The sequence below is a fragment of the Phoenix dactylifera genome, chromosome 11, assembly GCF_009389715.1.
Source record: "Phoenix dactylifera cultivar Barhee BC4 chromosome 11, palm_55x_up_171113_PBpolish2nd_filt_p, whole genome shotgun sequence".
Taxonomy (NCBI): domain Eukaryota; kingdom Viridiplantae; phylum Streptophyta; class Magnoliopsida; order Arecales; family Arecaceae; genus Phoenix; species Phoenix dactylifera.
This window is the reverse complement of record NC_052402.1, coordinates 15,826,224-15,854,104: the sequence shown is the minus strand read 5'-3', so window position 1 is coordinate 15,854,104 and position 27,881 is coordinate 15,826,224. Positions and strand designations below refer to the sequence as shown.

The 27,881-nt window shown below is 37.2% G+C and overlaps 2 protein-coding genes across 3 annotated transcripts; one reads left to right on the top strand and one right to left on the bottom strand.

The window, feature by feature from the left end:
• The first annotated feature begins 789 nt into the window (after window positions 1–789).
• Window positions 790–14,765, top strand: LOC103717088 (uncharacterized membrane protein YuiD-like). Of its 2 annotated transcripts, XR_605636.4 has the most exons (6): window positions 790–1,120; window positions 4,251–4,407; window positions 7,235–7,285; window positions 9,579–9,671; window positions 13,632–13,831; window positions 14,210–14,765. XR_605636.4 is itself a non-coding variant. In XM_008805334.4 (5 exons), the coding sequence occupies exons 1-5, from the start codon at window positions 966–968 to the stop codon at window positions 14,267–14,269; spliced, it is 516 nt and encodes a 171-aa protein (XP_008803556.1). In that variant the 5' UTR covers window positions 790–965; the 3' UTR covers window positions 14,270–14,765. The 2 variants fall into 2 exon arrangements, 1 of the variants encoding a protein (XP_008803556.1); XM_008805334.4 differs by lacking the exon at window positions 13,632–13,831.
• A 6,651-nt stretch (window positions 14,766–21,416) lies between these two features.
• On the bottom strand, window positions 21,417–25,680 carry LOC103717095 (cytochrome b561 and DOMON domain-containing protein At3g25290-like). Its single transcript, XM_008805342.3, has 3 exons — window positions 24,995–25,680; window positions 23,652–23,912; window positions 21,417–21,926 (listed from the first exon to the last, which is right to left on the bottom strand). The coding sequence occupies exons 1-3, from the start codon at window positions 25,643–25,645 to the stop codon at window positions 21,636–21,638; spliced, it is 1,203 nt and encodes a 400-aa protein (XP_008803564.3). The 5' UTR covers window positions 25,646–25,680; the 3' UTR covers window positions 21,417–21,635.
• Between the last annotated feature and the right edge of the window lie 2,201 nt (window positions 25,681–27,881).

Here is a 27,881-nt window from a genome sequence, read left to right as displayed (position 1 = left end):
CAACTAACAATATATATAACGTAATTTGTTTGGACCCATCAGTTAACTTAACTAACTAAACTTAAATCCAATCCCGTCAAAATTTTAAATCCGAACACATGTATGGTCATCGATTGTTCAAGTGGCCCAAGCAAGATTTAAGTTGTCTGTAAAGAAAGCCCATATTTTATAGAATATAAATTATATTTGGATTGATTGCTTAGAAATATGACTTGCACATAGATTAAGTTGATTAGAAATAACTGAAAATGGAGTAACTCAATTTAATTAAGTCTTAATTCTGAATTAGTTGGAACCATTTTACGAATTTTGTTTCTTCGTTCCATTTTGTTTAGGATCATATTTTTTTTGAAAGATATAGTAATATAATTTTTATTATTATTTCATCCCATAAAAAAAGAGATTAATTATTAGACTAAATTGCTTGAGAGCCATTCGATGTTAAAAAAGCTACATTTGGTCCAAAATTGGCCGGGTCATTTGCATGTAAATAAACGGGCTGCATACCGGGATGCAACTTAGCTAAGATCAAGTTAGGAAAACTAAAGCCTACTAAATTAGTAATCCAATCTTAACCTGACTCATCCAATCAAATTATTCGACTAATCAAATCTATATCTAATTAAAAATCTTAAGCTGAAAGTATAAATTCGATCATATCATATTTTTTTATTTATTATTTATTTTATTTTTTAATTATATTATATCTTTTTCAATTAATTATTTTAATTAATATTTTAATCTTTATTATTATTACTGCTGCGGCTGCTAGATCCAATTTCGGCGAAAAGCCGAAAACGGCTTCTTGCTGTCCTCCTTCGAGAAGAGCGGCAAGCTAATAAAAGCCCAGGTGAGGGTTCGGTAGGCAGCAGCGTCTCTGACGCCGATTGGTCTCACACCGCCCGCCAGCCCTGCAGAATCATCATCGTCGTGGTAGGAGGGGAAAAAAGAAGAAGAAAGGAAAGATGAACGAGATATTGACCGCGGCGGATGTGACTTCGTCGTCGATGAAGTCGATGGCGGCGCCCTCTCCTCCCTCGTCCCTGGCCGCCAATCCCTCCCTCGTCTCCGCCTTCCTCGCCTTCTCCTTCGCCCAATTTCTCAAGCTCTTCACCACCTGGTGGGTCCCCCACTCTCTTTTGCTCCCCCCTCCCCCACTCTTTCTTTCTTTCATCTCCTTAATTCATACGATCTGTTGCATTCTCATTCTCCATCTGGATAAAAATTAAATTCAGTTCGTTGTGATGATTCGAACCTACCTATTTTGATCTTTAGGTGATTCATTCAGCTAGGTTGGTTGCCAATGTATGGAACCTTGTCCACGGGCTGTTGGTCCGTCCCTCTCAGTGACAATAACCGGTGCTATACATGGGTTTGTTTATAGTTTTCTTGGGTGAAAGAACCTTTGAGACTTGTTTTCATGGCCCCTTAATGTTGATAATTTGCCTCTTAACGTGCGAATATCGAGACATTTCTTTCATTCGACTTTTCTTGGGCCATTAAACCTTGAGAGTTGTTACCATTCGTTTCACTGTCCCATCTACTTGTGCCTGTGGTCTTAAAAGCATTATTAGCTAAGTTAATGATCTCAACAGAGGGAGCATTCCTGGACTAAGTATCCTTTTATAACCATCAGAAAATTAGTTGACTCGACCTGTGCATTTAGTTGAGTAGTCAAGATCTGCTGGAAGTACTCTTTACGTGACTGTAGATGAGACATGCATCTCTCCTTATTGAAACTCTATTTAAAGAGCATCCCATGGGCCACAGTTTCGCTCATTTGTGTTGCATTTTACGTCATGAGTATCTATTCACTTTAGAGCTTCCCTCCTTGTTGCCACCATGACATCATAGAACTTTTTTTATAGTGGATATTTCATAAGAGAAATCATTTCAAAGGTCAAAAAGTGTAGAAGTTATTATCATGGGTGAGTCCTCCCTTTTGTAAATGATTATTGTAACGAATTATGCCACAGGAATGCTTATACATTGTTCGAAGGTTCAAGTTGGAAAACACATTTGCTTTTCTCTATATAAGCTATACGACTTTCATGCATTTGGACTATTGGTTTTAGGGGTGCAAATGGGTCGAATTGGTTCATGAGTGACCCCAACCTAATCCGGTTTCTTGTTCGATCCTAATTTTGGATCCAAATCCAACCCGATCAAAGGTCGGTCGGGTTCACTGTTACAATTTTTGACCCAACGGGTCAGGTCGGGTCGGGTCCATGTATAATTCGGACCTAACCCAAAAATTCGGGCCCGGTTCGGATCCAGTTTAGGTCTGGTTCGGGTCTAAGTTGGATCCGGTTCGGGTCAATCTATCCATGGCTTCAGAACTTGTGTTTGCACGGGTTGGGTCGGATCGTAGGATTGAAAACTCAAAATTATCCAAATTTCAAATGGGTCGGATCGGGTCTGAATTCAATAAACCCAGACCCAGCCTGGCCCGGCCCGGCCCCACGGGTCCTCCAAAACGGGTCGGATCGGGTCACAGGTCAACTCGACTCATTTGCAGCCTTAATTGGGTTTGGGCTCTTCATATGTTGTTCATGTTGTTGGTTTTTCGATTTTAAATTTGAATTGACCTCTCAAATGTCTTGTGATGCGGGATTTACACCCCGTCACCAGCAGAGCCCACACACCAGCCGAGCAGCAGAAGAGAGAGTGTCCTCCAGAAGGTATTGTCCGCTTTGGGTCCGATTCGGGGGTCGAGCGTACCCGGAGCCCTCCTCACGGCGCCTCATGGTTTTGTCCCACAAAAGGCGCCTCCTTAGGGAAGGGTGATTGAGCCCCCCATTATATGGCACAGACCTTCCCGCTACACGGCCGATGTGGGACTAAATTCGGGGAACCCCCCGTAACACAGCCCCCCCAGCGGGGAGGTCCTGTGCCCGGGTCGGCTCCTTGCTGGATAGGCGGAGGGCCGAGGCCCTCCTTCTAGCGCCATCTGATGCGGGATTTACACCCCGTCACCAGCAGAGCCCACACACCAGCCGAGCAGCAGAAGAGAGAGTGTCCCCCAGAAGGTATTGTCCGCTTTGGGTCCGATTCGGGGGTCGAGCGTACCCGGAGCCCTCCTCACGGCGCCTCACGGTTTTGCCCCACAAAAGGCGCCTCCTTAGGGAAGGGTGATTGAGCCCCCCATTATATGGCACAGACCTTCCCGCTACACGGCCGATGTGGGACTAAATTCGGGGAACCCCCCGTAACACCTTGCAACGAGATTTAGTTCATTTTAGGAATGCTTATTTCCGATTATTAAGATTTTGAATCCAAATTTTCTTCTATGATTTTCACATCTTCAAGTATTATTACTAACCTTGATTGGGCTATTGTTACCTCCTACAACCCCACTTATGCTACTAGCCATTAGGGTGGTTACATGAACTCTTAGTCATCTCCAAGGTGTTTTGGCTAGGAAAATGGGGCACATGAATCATAACAGTTTAACATTTTCAATGCATTTTCTTTCTCTTCTCTTGACTACTTCTCTCTAGGCTTGTAAAGGTCTCCAAGCAAGTTTTGAATCCTCAGGGTTAGTGCCGCACCCGGCACCACTTAATGGAGGAGGGTTATTGTATACTGAGAGAATTTGGCTAGTTATGCTCGTAGAAGGTTGTGATTCTTTAAGGCAGTGCTTTAGCCATTGTCTCATTCCTAGTAGTTACTTTGATACACTCTATCTCAAATGTGTGGCAACCTTTTCCAGAGCTCCATGTTCCAATATTATATCTGCGCAAACAATGTGCATGCATGTATGTCATATGCAACAACTGGGGTATCATATTCAATGACTTGAGTGAATACTTCTAGGTGTGCAATTCCCAAAATATTCTATTCATCCTGATCCGTTACACATTTTAGGAGAGAGAATATTCTGAATTGTTTGATAGCATAATTCGCTATAATCTGTGTTCTTTAAGTATTTTATAGCTGATTAGATGATAATTTAACTTCTCATGTTTCCGTTTTGCCTTGTCATCATTAGCCATCTTCTTATCTATCTTTTTCATGGAGCACTTTTTTAAAAATATTTGGTAGTACTTTGCCATAATTTATCTTTTATATTTTACATTATTGTTCTTCAGGTAACAGTTAAATTTGGAAAGTCTCTGTTATGATTCTTGTAGATGATTTTACCTAGTAAATGTATGTTGTTTTGTAATTTTTTGTTGCTTGGATTTCTTCGAGCTGAAAGTCTAAATGTTTATTTATAAGTCTTTGGTATTTTCATCCTAGACATACAGGTTTAAGGAGAAGAGATGGGATTCTAAGAGGTTGCTTGAATCAGGTGGAATGCCTTCATCACATTCAGCAACTGTGGCAGCTCTTGCTGTGGCTATAGGTCTACAAGAAGGAACTGGCAGTTCTTCATTTGCTCTTGCTGTGATTTTGGCATCTATTGTATGTACTTTATAACCATGGTCGTTTCTTTTTCTACTGGGCATGGTTGATAGTAGTTTCTTTTTCCATCTTGTTGAATAATTTTATAAATTTTAATGTACACCAATCAATACATTTATGCAGTCATACTAAACTAGCTTTCAATTAATTTTTGAACTTCAATCAAATGTTTACATTCTTTTGTAGTATATTTAACCATTATATGTTCAATAAACCTAGAATTCTGCAAAATGGGGATTTAGTTACATATATTTTTAGTGGAAGAAAAAGCTAGGATGCTTGTTTAGCAATTTATACTCACTTCGATGTCTCAAAAATTGGCTCACAACAATTGCCTTGCAAGGCTTAAATGTTGTATGATGAGGAAAAATGTTTAAGAAATTTGGTCGATATAAAGAGAAAATAATAAATAAAATAAATAGGATTGGCAGTTAGTTTGTTCTCATATTTGGAAATCTCTTGCTATTTTTAGTTTACATACTTAAGGCTTTGCAAATGTATAATGACACATATACACTTTGTCAATGGAATAAGTGAGCATGTTTGGTAGCAATCTATCCCCACTTTAATGCCATATGATTTTCCTCCAAATATTGCCTTGAAAGTCTTTCATTTTGAAGGACCAGGATGTGCATGTGAGAAGCCTTAGCGGACAAAACAAGTGATAAAGGTACAGAAAGATACCCATAGGAACCAAAGTTATGATGCCATCTGTAACAGTGGCACTAGAAATTTGCACATTATTTGCCTTATGGATTTTGGTGAATTTTAGCTCAGTTTTGGATCCAATGGTTAAGTCTAGGGTACTGCAAGTCTTTTCTTGAGCTATTTTTGGCTCTGAAATGCTTCAGTGGTTTTAATCTAGTTACAGTTGCAAAGCCCAAAAACGTGAGATTTGAGAATGTTATTGATGAAGGGGCTTAATGGCCTCCACCTCATATTGATCGTACCTCAATAACTGTTGTTCAAAACTCTCTTCATCACTTTTCATTCAAAGACCATTCCATTTCCATAGGTGGATCATATAAATAATGTGATTGTAGCCATAGACCCCATCTACCTTTTTAGAAGGTTATTGATGCACAGATGGCTATTGTCATTGAGATGGGTGTCTGCATGCCCCATTTAACCTGTTCTCTCCTGTAAATCATAGGGGGCGGTGATAGTGTAGGTATTTTTGGGGTATTCTTTTTTTCATTTGATAGTGTTTTCTTTAAATGGGGTTCAACGTTATTATATGAGATTTTGATGGCTCGGAGTAAGAGAATAGCCCTATTTTCAAACCTCTATATTCTCTTGTCTGTTTTCTTTTTAAAAATCTTATCCATCTCCATCTCATTTTCCCCCTTTGTTATTCTCCTCTCTCTCTCTCTCTCTCTCTCTCTCTCGCTGATGAACAATTATTGTTGCATTAACCCCAATTAATATCAGACTAATTATGAAATCAAATCAGCACTTTAAAACCCTTCATCCAGCCCTTGTTATTAGGAGCCTTCATCACCACCTAAACCTGTTTTGACTTCTTCTAGTCCTGAATTTATCCTTGATTTCAGTGTTATGCTGCCACCAATTGAAACTTCAATTTGATTGCAACAAAGGTTGGAGTTGTTTTTGGGGGAGATGGGAACTTGACCTTCTTGAACTTAGTACATAGCCTGGTAGTTCTGATTGCTGACTTATGTATTTTTTACCTCTTCTTATATGTTTAGTCCCATACCCTAGTGTATCACATCTATATACATGTTTATATGTTGAGGCATGGAAAAAATATTGTGTAATGCATATAGTTTACAATTATACTGGATGAAGCCCCATTTAACTTATTGATAATCATATGCTGTGGTACTATCTGTGATCTGATTTGATACGAGTTATTAACTAACCACTTGACCTCAATAGCATGAGCTGTTAAGCAATATGGGTCATACACCTCCCCACCTTCTCACCTGTGTTTTCCATGTGTGGCTAGGAACATGTATGTGGAAGGATTAATGAGTCAAGATAACTACTAAGTAAAGATGACAGCTGGGTTAATTAAATAAATAACCAACTTGGAGGGGATTTGAGTCTATGATTCTAGCAACCTTAGCTGTGATCGTTGATCCCAAACGCTTAAGCTGTCAAGGAGTGGGTCAACAATGTATATCAAGCTTATGGCTATGTTCAGTCCTTGACCCTGATCTAGACAGGCTGCCCGAATTTGAACATCACTGCGATAGAAACCTTTTAATATCATTGATTTCATGGTGATTCATCAAAATGCACTTTAGTTTATCAGAGATGATACTCAGGTTGGATAAATCCTAGAAATATATTCTTGACAACAGTCATTTTGTCCCAACATTAAGAAATTAGAAGAAATTTCTAAAGCTAGCGTAAATTCATGGTAGAGAAGCTTGGAAATTTAATATTAAGCATCTTAACAGTACAGAGAAGGCAACAAAAATTATAGAGCTCTCCCATGTAGTGGCTTGAGCAATTGTTGTGTCTATATGCAGCAAAGTGTGTAATTTTAGAAATTTATATTTTATATTGATAGACAATAATTTTATTTTCAAGCAAGGTTTTTTCCTCAGCTGGCCTTGCCATTTCTTTTTCTGTCTGTGACTATGATTCTCCATTAAAACATGCCATCTATCATTTTCCATGTATAAAGTTCAAAAGGATATCCATCCTTGTGATTTTGCAATTTCTATTTATACAATACATTTTTCCCCTGTTAGTTCCTGTAATTTCTGCAACAGCAAAAACTGCGGAAGATGTTTTTACAGTCAAACATGTTTTCTTTGATTAGTTCCCATTCTCAATCATCCATGTTTTCCTGCAGGTGATGTACGATGCATCTGGAATCAGATTGCATGCTGGCCAGCAAGCTGAGGTAAGCTCTGTTGACAGATCTTTACTCTTAGTACAAACTAGAGCTAACACATGCCGTGAACATATATGGAGGTATTTTGTAGTTTCCTCAGCATGCAGAAATATGTGAGGAATATAGCATCTCCATATTTCCATCTGATACTTGCTAGGCCAATCTCAACTCATACTAGAATGGTGTGCGCGATGCACATGTTCTTTATTAAAAAATAAATTAATAAGTACTAAAGGAACAGTGGGGTCTGGGGTGCCATTATATATTTTCTTTTAACAATAAAAATTATCCAAATAAAACATAATAATAAATGCTATAGAAAGGACTTGTACCTTTGGCCTTGTGCTTAAAAGCCACATGCTCCAAACAAGTTAGCTATGTGGTTTTTAGGAGATCAGAGAAACATGAGGTGGGAAACGGGGGGGATAGATAAAGATGCATGGGGAAACGTTGATGGTCAGACATGCCTCATGCATGGGCATGCTATAAGAGTTGGTATTATATAGTAAACAAAAATGTACATGGAAGGATGTGAGTGTTGATACTACTCCTGATTCAATGTTTTCATCAGCAACAATTTTTGATGATTAACAATATCTGCACTGATGGTTTTTGCGCATGACTACTGGATTATTCACTATATGGCTTGAGTTCTAAATAATTGACTTGAATGACTTGACAACTTAACATTAAATTATTAACTACAACAATTATATGTGATGACTCACGAACAATTGTCAACAATTTTTTTTTTTAAAAAAAAAATCTGGTTTTATTCAGCCAAGTAAGGTTTATCAGTGTTGTCTAAAGAAGCTGTAGTAGAATTTCCATTATCAGTACTAATGGTCTTAAAAGTCCACATTGAACTGGTTTGGATTTCTTCATAGTGAAACCCAAGGTCCGCCGTAACAGTACCAGTCGGCGTACCGGTGGCGGCTCGGACCGGTCCCGTACCGGTCCGAACCGGTTCCATACTGGTTCTTCAATAATAAACTACCGGTATCGGATTCCACGCTGATCCGGTATCGGTCTTAGGCCGGACCGGTACGTACCGGCCTGTATCGGCCGGTACGGACCGGTACGGCAGACCATGGTGAAACCTCTATTATAAGAAACGGTTGAAAATATCTTCGCATAAGGTATACCATAGATTTTAAACAATATCTGTGGGATCTTAGTTTGTTAAACCTCTATTATGAGAAATGGTTGAAAATATCTATCCTTCTCCGAGATTTCTTAGAACACCTAGCTATTAAGATACAAAATCGAAGTTTGACCTTTGGGCAAATGCTCTCCAGAGGCTGAATTATCACAACCGACTTAAATGAAAAGAAAAATATGATTACTTTGAATGACCTGTGTTGAATAGTTTTAAAATGTTTTGGCCAAAATTGGATGAAATGAACAAACCTAGAGTCCAATCAGTCAATTTTGTGTGAAATTAGATCAGATACCAGAAATTGCCTTGACTCTGTGGTTTAATATTGATTCAGCCCGAGCCAAAGTGTTTCAGTTGAAAAGCTGTGGTTTAGGCTGGGTGTTTCCAAAGCCTTTAAACACAGGAAACAGATTGAAACATTTGCAAATTGCAGTTTCTTTGTCTCTTGTTTGTTCTCTTGTATTAAACAGTTAAAATTTTACCTCTTATAATGTTAAATAGATGTATCATTCAAAGTGAAGCATATTAAATACATGAACTTATGACAGTATGCATTTGGGTGGTGTATTATAATATTTTTTGTTACCCTGCTGGAACCAAATGTACCTTTTCTTTCCCCATGCTTTTGTCATGGATAAAGGGAACGTTTCTTTGCACTTCCAGAATTTTTATAACAAATTTTAACAGTATGCCCACATGGTAGTTTTAGGTGGTGTCCTCTCCATACGTTATGAAGCATCTTTGCTAATAGCCAAATTCCACTGATACCGAACTGGTGAATGCATATAGCACTCTAGTCTCATGTTTTGAAGCATATGAAAATAAATTGAAGTGTCATGTCAAAGAAATTCCAATATATAGTTTTTGTTCCAAGTTATAGTATTTTGTTGTAATGTACTTCATGGTATGTTGATTTCATTTTATGAACAGAGAATATTAAAGGTAACATTCTGCATCAGCTTTAGTCCTAGATTGCCCTAGTGTTATTGATTTATTCTAGTTTAAACTTATGATTGTGTTTGCTATTAGTTGATCCTTTCTCTGTAACATTTTGTAGATCTACGTCTGATCATGTTCTGAAATAATAGATGGCTTAGAAAGCAAGTCTGTTTCAAAAATTTATTCTGGTGATCTTTGTCGCAGTTGTTGAATCAAATAGTATGCGAACTGCCATCAGAGCACCCTTTATCTAGTGTTAGGCCTTTACGTGAACCTCTTGGACACACCCCACTTCAGGTACATCAGAGATGTATTTTATTTGTGCAGTTTTATTTGATTCATTGAACTGTTTCTTTCTATGTGTTATTGTTCCTGTTGTACATTTTTCTCCGAATGCTTTATGCTGGGCTGTATGCATGCCCCTGTCAGAGAGAGCAATTACAGGAAGTAAACAAGTAATGTTGACAATATCAATTGAATTGTAATAAACGTAAATTTTGGTATATTTAATTTTTGTTTAGTAGTTGGAAGAATTTCTTTTTTATGCATTATTCTTGTCATTAATACACTGGTTTTTGCATAGCTTCATGTGAACATGCTTGGTTCATGTTCATTGCTTGTGCTGTACAGAGAGTGTGTTAGAAAGATTGGGGTAATTTCTATAAAAGATGAAAATTGCTCATAAAAAGAAAATCTTAATTTGTTCCATAAACATCTCCTTAGACTTCAGGAGTATAAATTTTTTTTGCACTTGTATTCCTTTCAAATCTTTATCTTGAAAATGTTGTTTCTTTTTTTCTTAACAGGGGGTCACACCCAACTACTTGCATCTCATGAAAGAAACACCCATACAATTATCACCAATTTTGAAACTCTTGTTTAGAAATGGAAAACTTAAGCCTCCTATTATAAGAACAATAGTATATATTACATAACATCTCATGCAACTTCTTATTTGCTTATAGTTGTGTCATTATCAAGAACTGCTGCTTCCTTACCACATGTAAGTTACCTCTATTACACACTTGCATGTCGATGAAATTTTAGGCCAACTCACAACCAGGCAGGGGCGGCTCAATACATTCTGGGGCCTAAGGCGAATCCAATGAATGAGGCCTTTTTTTTAATAATATTTTTTTAATAATATTTTTTTTAATAAATATAAAATACTTAAAAAAATATATGAAAATAGATAGCTATCAAGTACACTATTTCAACCATGAATCTAACAAAGATAGACAAGAAGCCTTTTCAATTTAATATAATTCTTGAATGGAAGCACATAAAAGTAATTATTCTAAATGAAGGGCCATGAAACTGATTAAATAACTGAGATAATACTTGGCAATACTGTTTACCATGTCAAGCAAGAGCCGGATAGGAAAAGGTCATCTCATGGCACTTCATGGTCAAGGTAAAGAAAAGAATTTGTCCATAAAGAAACCTCTCAATAAGAGAAAGTAGGGTTATTATGGGAATTTCACTCCATCAAATTAATAAAAGTCTCATCCCACATCCCACCGTCTCCCCTTCAAGTGAGTACCCAAGCAGCAACTGCAACATCACGGCACAACAGCCATTCAACCCCCTCCCTCCTTTTCTCTCTCTACCACCCAAGAGGGGAGAAGAAACCGAGAGGAGAAAACTAAAAGAATCTCCACCCTCCAAGACGTCCATCTCCAATCCCCCTATCTTTCTTCCGGATGGCCCAGCTGGATCAGGAGTAATGTGAGGGAAGGAAAACCAAGACCAAAACCAAAAAAGAGAAGGGATGAAAGGTAAGAGTGGCTTCAGGCGTCTATCAAGCCAACCAAATCCCTCCTCTCTCTCTCTCTCTCTCCCTCTCCCTCCCTCCCTCCCCCCCCCCAAAAAAAAAAACAAAACTACTGTCCCCAACTTCCAAATTGCCCCTTTGCAGGCCAGTAAACTCTCCACCGATGGAGGGGGGAAGATTCGTAGCCAGCTCCTGATCCCGTTTATATGGGGCCTTTGCTTCCTTTTGGTCAGCTTCCCGCGGCCTTAGGCAACCGCCTCAGTCGCCTAAGGCTCGGGCCGGCCCTGCAACCAGGTATGCTTTAGAGCATGTTTGCCGACGACTTACTACTGGGAATCATGGTAAGTTCTATTACATATAATATAACTAAGGTGAACTACAAAGGATGATGAAGATCTTGAGGACATAAATTAAAAGATAAAGCGTCACAATGTGCAGCTGAAATGAAACAGATTAGTTTCAAGTTTCAACTAATATGGATACAGAAAACCCCAACTTCATATTTCTCCAAAACTGGTGGAAACCAATCAATACTGACTTAGACTTCAGCACTATTAACTTGTGACAGTTACAAAGGAATATAAGACACCTTCTCAATGATAATGAACATATTTTTCATATAGAATATATAATTATAATCAAATTTTGAATTTTTATATTATTTAGTTAAATGGCCATATGAATTAAAATATGATACAAAATGCCTGACTTCAGATTCTGTATTATGTTGTATTTAAAATGATGGTGAGAAAATATTTTGATACATTAGCCACTGAAAACTTATGTACAGTGCTAATTTCAACCCAAAACTACTGAGAGTCTGAAACCATTCAAATAAAAGAGAAAGGTCTTATATATCACATATATACTTAAAAGTGGTGTAATAAGTTTTCTTAACATCTTTGATTTTTTTTTTGATATTTTCGTATTTGTCATTGAAAGAAATTTGGAGCAAAATGGTTGAATGCACCAGATTGTTGAAACTAAAACACCACAAGTTTGACAGAAAACAAAATTGAGGTTCTAACCTTTGGTATAACTTGGAATTTTGGAGAATATTGAACTAAAGAGAGAGCTTCTGTTGAAGCTACGGACGCATTGAGTCTAGTGTACAAATCTTGAACAGGATTTTATGATGGAATGATGTAAATTTAAGGTTGACTTATATTCTGTCCCACAGCAATTATAACTGATCCATGATTACCGAAAAGAAGAAAGAATAGTGTGAGTGATAGGATTTACTATTTTAGGGTTATATTTTACTGGAACAGTTTAGAACAGGGTACTTGAGGAAGAAAATTATAGAACTCAAAAAGATATACAAGATGGAATCGTCACCACCATAAAACCTTAAGAGTCAACATTTAGATTCAGCTATTCCATCTTCAGTCATGGAACTAAAATGGCAAGGAAGGGAGAACTAGGAACATAATATTTATTGTCTGCCATTCATGTGTTTGTTACAGGATAGCATAATAAGGTACCGGATCATACTGCAGTGTTTTGTCAGGCGCTAGGGCAAGTTGTAGAATGCACTAGAGCAGACATATATGGACGAGCATGGTACAGTTCTTTGACTATGGATGCATGAACTTTGATTTTGGGTGCATAATGCTTTGTTATGCATTAATTCAATCTGATAGACAACGATCTTGACTAGCATGGGTGATTTCCAGGTACAAACTCTTGTATTGTGCAGTATCTCTTAAGAACCGTACGATGCAGACATCAATTCTTTTTGCTAATTCTAAGTTTTTCGGTGTGAAGGAAATGCATTAATTGCTCATAATTCAATAAGAAATCCGATATTGACTGTAAATGTATCTTGAATAGGTATTCTAATTATAATTGGTATTACCTGTGCAACCATAGGTTTGAAAAGAAAGAATATATGGGAGCAAGGGGAGCAATTTGAGGGAGAAGAAGAGAAGGGAAAAGAAAAAGAGAGGGACGTATGAGAGATATACAGAGAAAAAGAATGTTGCAAGGACTGGTCATCAGTCCATGTGGCAAAAAGTTTATTAATATAAGGAGGCCAGCCATTAGGGAGAAAAAGAATAAATAGCTCTTAATAAGTGGTTGATTATGATTATAACAGGTATGGCTCAATTAAAGGCTGATTGCATGAAACATACAAATATTGCCAACAGGCAAGAAATACAGCAGAGTACTGATGCATTACAACAAAAAAATAATTATAAAAAAAGTCATCAACACCTCCCCTCAAGAGCTCTCTCCTTGAATTCTTTCCTTGATGTTCTTGAGTCGACAGCATAATCAATGCAAAGATGCTGCTTTAAACTGAACCTGTATGCCTTTACAAATTACAATGCTAATTGAATAGCGCATAAAGCTTCTAGCGAGCTAACCTGGATTCCTAAGAGTTACAACCTTACAAAACCCTTGCTTTCATGTAAATTCATTTTTCTCTAGATTATTCTTCCACACTGATGATCTTGGAAATTCTTATCATGAGATTATAGAAATCAGGACAGGCTGCTCAATAAGATGTGCAGGGTGAAATTTACCGTGAACAAATTTGTGCCTAATGGAGATGCTATAGTTTCTTGTTTGGAGATGTCTGAGCCGTGCAAGGCAGCAACCATAGACCACAAGCACTTATAAATAGCCAATCAAATCTTTTGCCTCTTGCATAATAAGGAACCAGGCAAATTCACCATGGGTAATGCTTCAACTTTATAATCCTTCTTTGCACTCATTGTGTACAGTTTGAAATTTATGGGTGAACCTCAACAAAGATATTTGTGTAATTAAGGTATGTTTTGTCTATGTGATTGCAAACCTTATGTAGTTAATTTCTCTTCTAGGTAGATTTTCTCAAAACCTCTTTTTACATTATTTGTTGGGGATTGAAGAACATGCATGAATATTGTACTTGCTGATAGTGTGAACAGTGTATTTGAACCTAGTTTGTACCAAACATATTTGGCTGCGATTGTAATCACTACACTTTATGCTCTAAGCCTACTATAAACCTTCTGAATATCATGAGCATATAAGCACAATTTGAAGTATCTAATCTGCCCAACTTTTCGTGCAGGTTTGTGCAGGTGCTGTCCTTGGCTGCATCGTATCATACCTGATGAGATATTCAGGGTGAGGAGAAAATTGACCTTTGTCTGCCATAATTGGTTCTGATGGAAATGGGGCTCAATTACATGGCTGAAAACAATCCTTGCACCAACAAGATATTAATATTAGCTTGGGTAGGACATAAATACTAGTTGATCTGAATCTGTTCAGTAAATTAGCTTTTGCCCTCGTGTTAACGATGGTAAAAATCTCAATTCTCCTTGAAAATTTAAGCACTGGTCCACCAAATAGAGAAAGATGGTGCAATATTTGTGCTAACCCTTGGTTGGCTTTCAGCTTAAATGCAAAGTTGCACCTGCCACAAAAGCTATCTTGCTTGTGTGCAAATAAAACTTACACTTTACTTTGGCAGATGACAATGATGTCGTCAATTCTAAATTAAAATCTATCATCGAAGTCATGTTTATAGTCTGAAACCTCTGTTCTGTCTGCTGTCGATAGATATTTTTTCCATGAACCTAGACCTCTGATTGCATGGATATAACTTGATGACTTATCTTTTCCGAGATGTCTTGTGTTCTATAATATCAAGCTGACGCTTGTAAAGCTTTCTACGGTGAATTAAACTCATGGCTCGAAGGGATGTTGTTGAGCTATGTCTTGGTAAAATGAAATCCATTATTTCAGTAGGTCTAATCTTGGATTATCCTGTCTGAAACAAGCAAATTGTGGGAGTTGCTCGACCCATTGGTGTGCCTCTGAATTATCAATCAAGTATTTCCTTTGCCTGCACTACTCTCTCACTCAATGATACCCTTACCAAGTCTTTGTAGTAGTGTTTGGGTTAAGAGTTTGCCTGGAAATATATATTGCTCTACGTCACCTAAATCAGATAGTTCTGACCATTAAAAAAAAGAAACTCTTATATGTTAAGCCGCCGCTGTTTTCAACAACAACAACAATAAAACAAAATTAAAGGAAACAAGGACCACCAAATGCTGATGCTTTCAACGTTGAAGGAGGTGCTTGCATGGATATATCCCGAACCCTGGAGACCCGGGAAGGCTGCTCTAATGTTTGTCGAAGGCAAATTTTTGTGGAGGCCAATGTGCAGCCCAGGTGCAGTCCCCTTGGTCCACGCATGTCATGCTCTCAAAATTTCGGGAAAGAAGAAAGAGAAGATGCTGGACTTTGGAGGAATCAACGGCTCAAAGGGCTGCTATGCCTTCGCTCACCTCACTGTCTCGCAGTAGCAGCTGGCCCTGGGTGGGAGAAAGTGAGATGCCTTTCCTTCTCCAAATTTACTACTATTTGTACGTAGGATATCTCTTTAGTTCATGCATGCATAGTGGTAGGACATGCGGAAGCAATGAGATGGATAAGATCGAGAAGATGCCTTCGATATGGTGTATGAGTGATACCAACTCCTTTCCTTTTTCATGCACTTAAAGATGACTGAGGATAAGAAGATAAAGGAGGGATCCTGACCATGGACCATTGAGGACAAAAGAACAAAAATACGGGAACATGAGAAAGAGGAAAGGGTTAATACATCCGAGGGTGGAGGGGATCCACGAGATCGACCGCTACCGAGAAGAGTAAAAAAGGCTACAAGAGAAAAAATTAGACCCAGGGTGGGTAGCACGGTCCACTAAGCCAAAGTGGGAGCTTGGTGGAAAAGATTATGAATAATAATTTAATATATAACAACTGACAACTTAGCCTTTACGAAGCAGGGCTCGTATTTAACTCAAAACTTGTTTTATATAAAAGAGAAAAAACCGCTTAGCCTGCCAAATAATTGTCCTCTATTGTAGCTCTGTTGCCTCATTATTAGGGCTGAAATCGAATAGGATATAAATCGGATACTAGTATATGCATATTCATATTTGTTTTGTTTGATGAATATAGATACAGATATTAGTAGGATACAAAAATTTATATTAAATCGGATATCGAGTATGGATATAAATATAGATATAAATCGAATAATTAAATTTTATGATAAAATATTACTAAATGGATGATAAATGACATTAATAACATGTTAATATAATTTTTATTTTTTCTTAAAAATTCATAAGTGCTATATAGAATTAAATAGGAATACAAATGGAATAAGATACGGATCGAATAGCTGACTATACATATCCATATTTTTTTATTTTGGTGGATATGGATACAGATATGGATATTAGTCAGATTCTCAAATTTTTATCTATATACGGATAGTTTGGATAAAAAAGAAATTCAAATGGACATCATTCGATCTACTTTCAGTTCTATTCATTCCTATAGCATTAATGGCATGAAAGAAATTCTTCTAGCTCGCTGTTGAAACCTACCTTTGTGGAGTAGTGCATGCGTTAACATAGTCACCCTTTTAGCAACTAATACCATCTAGGTTGGCTAATTGAGTAGGAAAGGGCATTTACAAATTAGCACTTCATTTTTTTAAAAGATTTTTATGTTAATAAATTTTGTTCTTTTAAAATTGTTGCATGGACTGAAGAAGGGATCGTAGGAAAAAAAAAAAAAAAGTCTACCACTGATTCTGCAACTCTTCCAACTTTCCCAAAATCTTTAGGGGCTCATTTGGTTAGCGGAAAAAGGAGGAGGAAAAGTGTGGTCAACGGAAAAGTAATGAGATGCCTCTTTTTTGGTTGAAGTTTTTAAAGGAGAGATAAAAAAGTTGTATTCCCATTGAAATATGATTTTCACATTTCATGGAAAAATCTTTCCCATGAGAAACATGGGAAAGTTACTTTTCCATAAGTCAGGAATCACTCTATTTTATTTTTTCTCAAAAAGACCCTTCAGTATTAAAGAGGCATTAAAGACCTAATTTTTATTAAGGGTATAATAGGAATTACACATAACTTTTTCAGAAAAATGGATGTTCAACTAAACATAAGCACTTTGGAAATCTGTCATTTTTTCATGGTCAACCAAACATGTCAAAAGTACTTTCTCAGACATCCTCTTCCTACAAATTTGCTTTCTTAAAATCATATTCCTATGAAAAAAAATGCTTTCCGCGAACCAAACGAGCCCTAGATATCTCTAGAGTCTTATCTTTTAAATTATATTTGTGCAACACACCACCCTCCCGGCCCACGTCTATCTCTCTCTCTCTCTCTCTCTCTCTCTGACTCCCGTTTCAAATTTCACATTAAAAAAAAAGGGTCCCTCTAACTTACCATCCTTGATATGGGAGCTGTAGCATGCTTCAAAGGTAATTTATTTAATCTTTTTAACATTCAATTTTATTTTTTCTCCGCGTTGTCCCTATTTGATCTCTTTAGCAATACATGAATTTTTTTATTTATTTAATTTCAAAAGCCTAGATTGTTTTGATTGTTGAACTAGACTTTTACTGTGAGAACAAAATTGTATTTTTTCAGTGGAGACCGGGAACAATGGAAAAAAAAAAAGAGAAATGAGAGATAGATAAGAAATACAGATTAATGAAAAAATATAGTTCAATTAATTTCGAGTTTTCTTGTTTCTGCATGACAACTAGGAGTCCAGCAAATTGGGATTTTATGTTTTTTTATTGAGACAGAAAAACAAACAATTAGAGGTTGCGCTTTCCTTCGGTATGCACGCATTTTTTCTTTTGATATGTTCCTCTTTTTTGTTTTTATTTGCCCAACTTTGTCCCTGAACTTTAAAGTCAATACAATATGAATCTCAAAAATTTATTGATTAAAAATTTGAATCCCATATTATCCAGAGATATAATATAATATTTTCAAATTGATAGGTAGAGAAAAATAAAAGCAATTCAAGAAAATCGTGCAACAATTTTCGAGAATTTTGATTTATTGAGAACAGTTGCAGGCTGTGAAATATTGCAATTAAAGAATGATTTGGTGGAAGCAATTGTCTAATACAATTCTTATTAAAATTTTACATTTTTATATAAGTATTTATGATAATTAAGATCATCATTGTGATGCAGCCAAGTGATGAACAATGATGCCCCCTCCGCATGAAGTTTCTGGCTCTGCCCTTCGATAGTGGGACTCTCTAAAAGCGCATGTTTTTAGATGCTAGCCACATGCATTAGTAACGGTCTAATCATACTTTAGAAAGAAGTTTCAAACGGGCTAACCCTGCTTCGTAGGGTCATTTGTAAGATTATTTGTTGGCGTGGCAGTTCTACCTAAATAGAGATTTTTTTTTTGGGGTACAACTACCTAAACAGAGATTTCATCGGCTCCGGTGAGAGAACAAAGATCCCAAAGGCTGTTGTTCGGGTTATGTCTTTCGCACGAGAGAATAAGCCCTATTTGGTAGAGTTGTTGGTGTAGAGCTTTCAGAAGTAAAATTTTTTAAAATAGAGCTTTTTAAAGTAGAGATTTTATAAAAAGCTATTTGTTGTTTGATAACTTTATTTCTAAAATGCTGTAAAACTTTAATATATGTTTGGTAAATAAAGTGAGAAAGTACTCTTAGTATTACAAAATGACCATAAAAATATTACATAGTATCATACAACATAGCATAATAAAATATAATATATATTAATATATAAATATATGATATAGTATAATATTACTGTAATATAATATTATTGTAATATAGTAATATAATATTGTATATTATAGCATAATAATATAACATAATTTGATATTATACAACATAACAAATCAATATATTATGATATAATATAATATCATGTTATATTTATAGTATAATAAAATCATAAAGATATAAAATATTATAATTATTATCATTATATATTAATATTTTATTAATATAAAAAATAATACTTTGGCCCAAAAAGGATATTTTATGTAATTATAATATTTTATCATAGGTATGTTGGTCTAAAAAGAAAAAATATAAATTAAAACAGTTTTTTCACGCATGCTAAAATACCTATATTTCCAAAATATAGGTAGTTTGGAGCTTCTCTCAAGAAGCTATTTTTGTTTTCTGGCAAAGTTAAAATAATTTTCTGATTCTTTTATTAAATACTTTTATTTTATTTAAAATATTTTCGGAGACAAAGCTTTGAGCTCTATGCAGAACATAATCCAATGGTCAAATAAAAAGAGAATGGCTCGGGCCCATGTAGCAGAGCTTTAAACTCTATGTGATGTCGTAGTGTCCCTACCGGCCCACCCCTCCAAGAAAAGAGGAGAAAAGTGCCGCGTTGGAGCTCCAGTTAATATCGGAAATAAATAAATAAATAGAGTGAAACCATGGGATGGTGTCGAAACAGGACATAGTAAGATTCTATATTTCTCAGGGATTTTTTTTGATATTTTCACAATTTTAGTTGACCATTTATCTAAACTTTATGGCAAACGATCCGAGAAGAGCGGATATTTATTCAAAGTCTAAAAGAAAAAGCCCGCTTTAGAGTTAGAGTTTAGAGCACAATCACATCATAAAGGCCTTCTTTACAGAATGAGTGGGCTGCACACCGTGGTCGAGGCCCGTTAGCAACCCTAGCTGCGGCCTGTTATTTTCTTAACCTAGTAATTGGCCTGACTGTTTTTATTTTTTGATATAAGAGCTAAGTTCTTGATTTTTGTGGTATCAATTTGACCAAATAATAAACCATCCATATAAGTAATAGTGTGAAAAAACTAAGACAAAATTGCTGGTTTTGTGATAAGTGTGTATTGGGTTTGACCCACTTTAAGTCGCATACAGATTACCATGCTCTGCAGAATATCTTTTTGGAGCTGTAAGGGCTATTTGTCGATCTCAGTTACTGATCTTGTGAATAAGGGGAATAAAACCATGGGCTATTTGGAATTATCAAAACCTAGCCAAATTTCATTCATAAATGATAAATATTAGGATGACTGTTATGACTCACTAAAACATTCATGTGTTTGAGATATGTCCAAATTATTAAGGAGCATATCTTTGGAAAATGATGTCTCATGAGTAAATCCTGCTGTGGTATCATATGTAGTCAAGAAGTTGAAGGCTCGAGTAAATTGATATAGATGTTAAATCATGATGAAGAGTTGAGAATTTATATGCGCATATGCACCCATATTCATTGATCACATGTTGCAAGGGTCAACTTGCATTCTTCCTTGTTATTAATTCTAAAATATTACAATTTGGAGCTGTGATATAAAAAATTGTCTCACAAGAGATTTATAGCCCACAGATCCCAAGACCTAGCTATGAGAGCGATTCTACAAGTAGCTAGCTATAGCTGCATAAACTTGTGAGGTCTTCCTAGTAATTCCTTGCTTTTTAAGATATTTTCATAGATCTCGCATAAATTTTGCTTACTATGTCTCCAAAAATTGTTTAGTTTCGAAGCAACGTAAATAACTTGTTTGGGTGTTGTTTAAGAGGCTAGCTAAGACACACTCCATTGAATAATTTGAAGAGGTTTAAATGTGATGGACTTGTAAATGTATTCCCACAAACCGAGACACCATGATCATTATGAAAGATTTAAATTGATTTAAGAGCAAGTATAAAGATTGATGAGTGGGGTTGTCAGAGTCTTAGAGATGTGATTACTTTTGATCTTTCTTATCCTATATATCATCTAGCATGTCACTTAATCCTTCAGTAAGCCCTTTGGCAGATTGTTTGTATACAAATGAATGAAATGGAGCTTAAGGAAAGCTGCGAAATTGTGAAATGGCTTCCTAAAAGCCAATAATACTTATCTATTCCATTTATTCTATCACGGGCAGGTAGCATTTGGATGGGATAGATAGGTAGTTGGGTTATGAAGTACTTGGAGAGTGCCCTGGCTTCGACCAAATCTGAAGAGCCTATTGGTTGTGGGATTAGATCTATGACCATTACACGCACCACGCATTCATGAACGCCTTGTCTTTTTGAACTTAGACGGGACACACATAGAGGCCCAACTACTTTCATTGCGGTTATATACATAATTTTTTGTTTGTGTCACAAATAATTAAAAAACTGATGCTCTTAATTATTAGCCGGCAGCATTCTGAATCAAGGAATATGCTATCCTCGTTTTCTTTAACATATTTCAATTTTCAAAACATGATAAACATAAAGAATTTCATTTATATCAAATTATTTCTTAAACCACTCATTGAGTTGGACACCAAATTAACTCGAGGCTATGGTTTCTCTCTTTTTAATAATAAGCATATGAGAGTAAAATTTTCTGTTGAAGTTCAAAATTGGTGAAATTATTGAGCCATGCAAACATTTAAAAATAAATCTCATAAAGATAGTGGAGGTTTTTGAGGAAGGAGGGGCAGCACAAACACTCCTCCTTTTTTTCATTAAAAAAAAACCCTAGCATCATGATTACTAATCCTTTTAACCCTAGGACCATATGATCCCATGTAACATGCCCAACACAAAATACCAAATAGCAACCAATAAAAGATAAAACATGATACCTTTCTTAACTTGGTTTACTGATGCCTACATTTTCCTAAATAAAAAAAGAAAATCTATGACTTGCTTGTCTTGCTTAGGTTGCTTGCCTTTTGTTGTTCAGCTTTCTGGTTCCAGTAGAATTTAACCCAGATTGAGATTTCTAGCCCAAGTGCCACACATGAAAGACTAATAAGAATTCCAATATAAGCCCACTTCCATCCTGATGGTGGTTTTAAGATGGCAAAGCCTTTGAAGATGTTAACTATTATGAGAGCTATCAATGAATAGCCAACGAAGTGATGATAAATGTTCCAATATTTCCGATACTTGTCCGCCCTTTTTGGTTTTAGCCATAAAGCCATCATCTGGATTAACAATCAAAAGTAAAAGAATAAGCTTCATATTGGGTGACTATTATCAACAAGTACATGGAATAATTTCAAGAAAAATAAATATAACATATTTAAATTGTCATGTCTATCTTGTCTAAATATTTCCTTAATGCATCAAATCCAACATTTTTTTCTGTTTTCATTTAAATTGCCAAAAATGATAGTTAATGATCCTTGCGCAATAATACTTTTTGAATATCCATGTTGAGTTTTTCCCCTTGGGGAAAGCTAAAATATATATAATCACTTGTGGATTTAAAGTTCTGCATCATAACTTATCATATAGTTATGTAATTTACACTATAAATAATTGGAAGGATAATCTAATATATTGGTGGCTGGTCTAATTGGAAGGTAAGCGTTCACATTATAAATAAAAAAATAGGTGGATTTGTTTAGAAGGATAATCTAATATATTGAATTATTTACACTGCACCAGTTTTTATAAATTAATATCAAAAATAGATTTTAAACCAAATCTTTACGTTAAGAAGTGTTTTTTTGAATCAGTAAATTGAATGAGCAAATAGATGCATTATACCCTTTCTCCATGATCTAGTCTAAAACATGCTATAAGCTGCAACTGTTTATGATAAAAAAGATGGAACAATGTAATATATATATATATATATATATATATATATATATATATATTTCAAAATTGTGGTCTTAGGCAATGAAAAGATCTAACTATTATATACAAAACCACCACTTCATCACTATAAGTTTACAAGTATCACATTTCTAGGCATACCACGTACTTCTAAATTTATATGGTGCAAATTTTCAATGTTATTAGAATGCTTATATATAACAGGGTTCTTTTCTAATCATATTTCGCTAGCTGACCCTCCACTAGCTTATTAACCTAGCTTGTCACCATAAATACAGCAGAGAATATTCAACCACATGCCATTTAACATATGATGAACTTGTCACTATCATTTACTTAGCTTTTATTGTGATCAACTCAGTTTATCCTTCGACTTATTGAATTAAATGAGACACAAGCATCAGCACGGTTCAATGTATTTGAGAGAGGGTTCTTCAAAGTTGAGTGGAGTTTGACACGATAAGGCGTGCAAGTTAAGACAGCTTGAGACTTGCTGCGGGCTACGGGTGCTGGTTCACTCCAATTAGAATAAAAAAGAATAAAAATATTGACAATAGAAAACTAATCATCATTGTAGCAAAAACAACACCCACAAAATAAAAATATAGAGGAGGAAAAAGTAGTCTAAGATTAGTGGAGTACCAAGATCTTGTCAAATTTCTGCATTATTCAGTTTAGCTTCAAATGATTTGCAGAATGGCTTTCAATAGAAGAAAAGATGTACTTATATAGGATTGTATCAATGCGTTGCATAAGATCATGGGGCCAACTATTTTAGTTAGTAAAATTACTGTAGGTCAATACCAATAAACTAGGTTCAAGTCTCTATTTCACCTTCTTGGGGAAACCCTTAAAAGGATTCCATTTGATAGACATATAGAACTCTAACAATTCAATATGGTATACATGCGATATTTTCTACTCAAAATGAGGGCCCATACTTTGCCAGATAAGTGCTAGAAATTGGCTGGCCTAGGCTCTGATAATTATAATTACACAAACAGATCACAAGAAAAGAAAAGAAAAGAAAAAAAAAAAGGTTACTACTGTTTGAAGTCAAAAGAAGAATAGTGGTCTATACTCACTTGCAATGAAGCCAAGCAAACGACCAAGATCCCGATGATTCGATGGCCCATAAAGGCTCTGTATCGCTTGGAGCGTTCCATCAGCGAGAGCCCAATCCCCCATGCAGTGACGCCAATCGAGAATGCTACAATCTGTATTGTTACATGCACGTAGAACCAAGTCATCTTTGAATCGATAGGAGAACCCCTGAAATACCTGCTGACTATTACTCCAATCGGCAGCAGAAAACCCCACCCTATTACACTTAGTATTCCATGCGCCTGCTCCACAAATACTTTTGTGTCACTATATATTCCTGAAGACTGCAGTCTAGAAATTAAAGTGAACATCTGAGCATATTTTGCTAAATCTAACATTTTCCCTTCGAGATTTTCTGACAATTTTGTAGTAGAAAAAGTCCACTTGCTGCTTCAATGAAGTGGAAAACGAACCATTGAGTTGACTCTCTTTTTTTTTTTAAGAAAAATGGAATATTTGTTGGTATAATATGTGTTTCGACTAAAAAGATCCATTTCTAGTGATCGTTTATACTTTGGTTCATGGTATATAAACCACTATTACGAGTGTATGTGTCATCAATATATACTTAATGCATCTGCAGGATATTTATATAAATGCTTTTATCAGTTTGAGATTACTTACAGTAATAAGATGTAAATATAAGCAGTCGAAAGATTGCCGAATACCTACTTAATACTTGCTGCAACGCGAGGAATTGGCTGAGGAGAAGTGCGCGCACGCAGAGAAGGAGGAATTTGGAGCCTTTGCATTTCTCCTAGTTCATGCTTCCACTCAGTTTTTTCATGTTCAGTTACTCATATATGTAGGTTCCACTCAAGCAGGGAGTTAACTGAAATAATACAGTAGAACTCGGAAATGGAGTGGTTCAAGTCCCACCATCTACCGATGGTTGATAAATATGATGCACTAGAGAGATTGGATAAGGTTGGGCCACAAATTAATATCAATTTTGGAATATTTGAACTCAAAGTAGGAGGCGTAGAAAGGATATATATATATATATATATATATATATATATATATATATATATATATATATATATATATATATATATATATACATGTTGAGTCCATAATCTTTCTAAATAGCGATTTCATTCAAATGCCGAATTTATCACGTCAGTACCAGCAAGAAGGCATGCAACCGACCGTTAAAAGATATGCAATCCACCATCCAACTCTCCCTCAATCCTCATGCAAATAGCGGGCCCCCATTTGTGTACCAAACAAACAGTCTTGAGTGCATGAGAGAGAGAGAGAGAACGGAGAGGAGTCCGATGTGACGAGGAGGGAGGGCGAATATGTGACGTTGAGCACCTACCTCTCTGAGTCCCAAATTGTAGTGCCGCCGGCTATGCCCGACGCCGCTCGAGAGATCGATCGTCTCCGTGCTGTCAAAATTCTGCAGGGTCCTCGCGTGCGCCGATGGCACCATGTCCGCCACCCGCGGCCCCACCTGCCATACGTGGTTGAGCCTTGACACGTTGTACTCCGGCGGGAGCGTCAGCCTCGCCGCCATCGTAAGACGGCCGGTCTCCCCCGAATAGTTCGCCTCCTTGTTCACCACCCCCACCTCGATTGGTGAAGGCTCCAGCTTGCACCCGCGCCTCGTGTCGGCGGTGACATTGTAGGTTCCGACCATCGGCATGCCCGATGGCCGGTTGAAGGCGATGAGCGCCCTCGTGCCGACCATTTGAGGGTGCCGTCCAGGGTTGATGCCCCAAGCGATCCACCCTTGAGGCGTGGGGAGCCGTGCGCTGAAAACGACATCGACGGTCGAGTTCGGTGTGGTGTTGTAGTAGTTCATCCCAAGCTCTGCGCCGAGAGTTCGGAGCCTCCTGCAGTGGGTGATGTTCCTTGCCATGCCGGTAGCTGAGAAGGAGAAGCCCGCGTCGCATGTTTGCCACTGGGCCTCGATGCAGTGCAATAGTGAGGAGGCTAGGACGAGCACCACTGCCGAAAAATGGGTCATGGTGGTGTCTGAGATATTAGATTTTCTCCAGCCTCTTGTCCTCCGAGCTCCTGCTATAAACAGGCATACTGTTGGAGGGGCCCTCTTGAAATGGTTCCCCCATATTGAAGCTGCATCTCATACTAAACTTAGGTTAGGTTAGGTTAGGTTAGAAGTATCAATGCCGTCATTGCCTCATTGTTGTGGCCTGGAGATCATTGCCGTTTGCCAGTTAAATTAATTTTCATTATGTTGAAGCAATGGAATAAGATGAAATCTCTGTATATTGTATTGACTATTACAATAATATGCACATCAATATATCGCGTGACAATAAGGATAGTAAGAAAAATATAAAAAAATAATCAAAAATAATCAAAATAGTAAATATGCTTAACACATTAGATGATCAATGTCTCATTCGACTTTTAATTTTGAAGCATATTTCATACACAATTATGCCTTTTGGGTACATCAGTTGTGCTTGTTTGATAAATGTGAGGGACTAAAGTTTTAATGGCCCTCAAATTCAAAACATAGGTTCTGAAAGTTTGGTTACCCCGATTTTTTATATAATAATCACGTCTCCTTTTGTAACTATCACAGTTCCAATTGCAAACTCTCGATTCGTGATTATAGGTTGGACCACATTAAACATTCATGATGCCCCAACTTCCAGCAACACGCTAAATGCATTCAAATGAAAAGGGACTGATACAGCTATCGGAACATGCTTTCATGTTCTTTTTTTTCGTTCTTGTTGAAGGCTTTCCGCATCCAGACTTATTTTGCGCTTGTTCAAGGCTTTCCGCATCTAGGCTGGCCTAGGAACTCCAAACAACATTTTGGTGTGCGCACCAAATCAAGATTAAAGCAAGGTTAACCCTGACAAATTCGCACATAGAAATGGTTCGCATGGTTGCTGTTCCTGTACCAAGTGGATCGGGTGGGTGCAAACAGACAAATTAAAGCAGGACAAAACCGGGGCCATAACGCAGCTATGAAGATTTCCCTTTCGCTTTGTGCTTTTCCTTTTATTTTTATACGCATACCAAGGCAGGAATGAAGAGCCCCCCTCCCCCCCTTTTCCCTTTTTATGAAGAGCCCCCTTCGAGCTTGAGCTTCCCCAAGGTATAAGGGGAGGTTTTTAATTTCTTTCTGCTTCATATTGTACAGTCTCTCCGATTCTTATCGTGATTTGGGGCAAATTCCAGCATCCGTACCAAAGTAATTGCGTGTAATCATCCACTCCACCTATATCTTCTATGGAATCAACGCGGATGCCATATGGTTCCAGGTCAGGCCAGCGGAACGGAAGAAATTATATGTTATGATATGCACTACATATCGTACCAATAATCATAACCACTTGCCATTTTGCTCGTGCTAATAAAAACCACAGTTATGGCGGCATTGTAGTTCAGTGTACAACCGGCATAATTGCTGCCATGTGTTGCTCATATGGGACGGTTACTACGTTGTTAACGTATGACCGACCGTTACCATACAATTAAGACACGCCACGCTAAATTAGATAACAGATCGGTATTCTATCCTATATAAAAGGGTGGCCCAAGGATTCTCAAGTAAGTTCATTTTTTGTGATTCCACTCGATAAATTTTCTCTCTTGCACACTGTTGCTCTACTATTTTGACTTAAACATCAGAGGGTCCTCCGCCGGAAAACTTTCGGCAAGCGGACTTCCTGCAGGTTGGCTTCGGCGACATTCAACCTATTCTCACCTCGATCACATCCGGTCTTACTTCTCTTTGGTTCACACCGACCCCAAGACACGCCGAGCAGCTGTCGAACTCGGTGCAGAATTGAGCAGCTACAGATTGGCACTAGAGAAAAGGCCTTGCTTTGACATCTAAAGAGGGGAGAAATTATCATCATGAGGTCACAAAAGAGTCGCGGAGCATCCAATACCTCGCAACGCCAAGCTCCGATCTCATGAGGTTCACTATAGAGCCCAGAGCATGCCCCATCAAAATAGTTTGCTGCACTTGTGAGCACTGAGTAGTCTAATCTACTCGTACAACATGTGCAGGCCTTGACTGTGGTAGTTCAAGGCTTATAGCAAACAACCGCACGGCTAGCACTAACCCGGCCAGAACCTATTCATCCTAGTCATCATTCGCAACGACCAATGTGCCATATGCGCCAAATTAGCCACCATTGGCGACACTCAAGTCATGAGTGGTCTTGACAGAGCCGGCACACCTGTCGTACGAGTCCTATTCGGGATGGGAAGCG

Excerpts from the sequence above, each read along its gene's own strand:
- LOC103717088 (XM_008805334.4), top strand. The coding sequence starts at position 966 with ATGAACGAGATATTGACCGCGGCGGATGTGACTTCGTCGTCGATGAAG. Across the intron at positions 4,408-7,234 it reads CTGTGATTTTGGCATCTATT|GTGATGTACGATGCATCTGG; the intron begins GTATGTACTTTA and ends GTTTTCCTGCAG. Across the intron at positions 7,286-9,578 it reads ATGCTGGCCAGCAAGCTGAG|TTGTTGAATCAAATAGTATG; the intron begins GTAAGCTCTGTT and ends TCTTTGTCGCAG.
- LOC103717095 (XM_008805342.3), bottom strand. The coding sequence starts at position 25,645 with ATGACCCATTTTTCGGCAGTGGTGCTCGTCCTAGCCTCCTCACTATTG. Across the intron at positions 23,913-24,994 it reads ACAATTTGGGACTCAGAGAG|GCGCATGGAATACTAAGTGT; the intron begins GTAGGTGCTCAA and ends TTTGTGGAGCAG. Across the intron at positions 21,927-23,651 it reads TTTGCTTGGCTTCATTGCAA|ATGATGGCTTTATGGCTAAA; the intron begins GTGAGTATAGAC and ends TTGTTAATCCAG.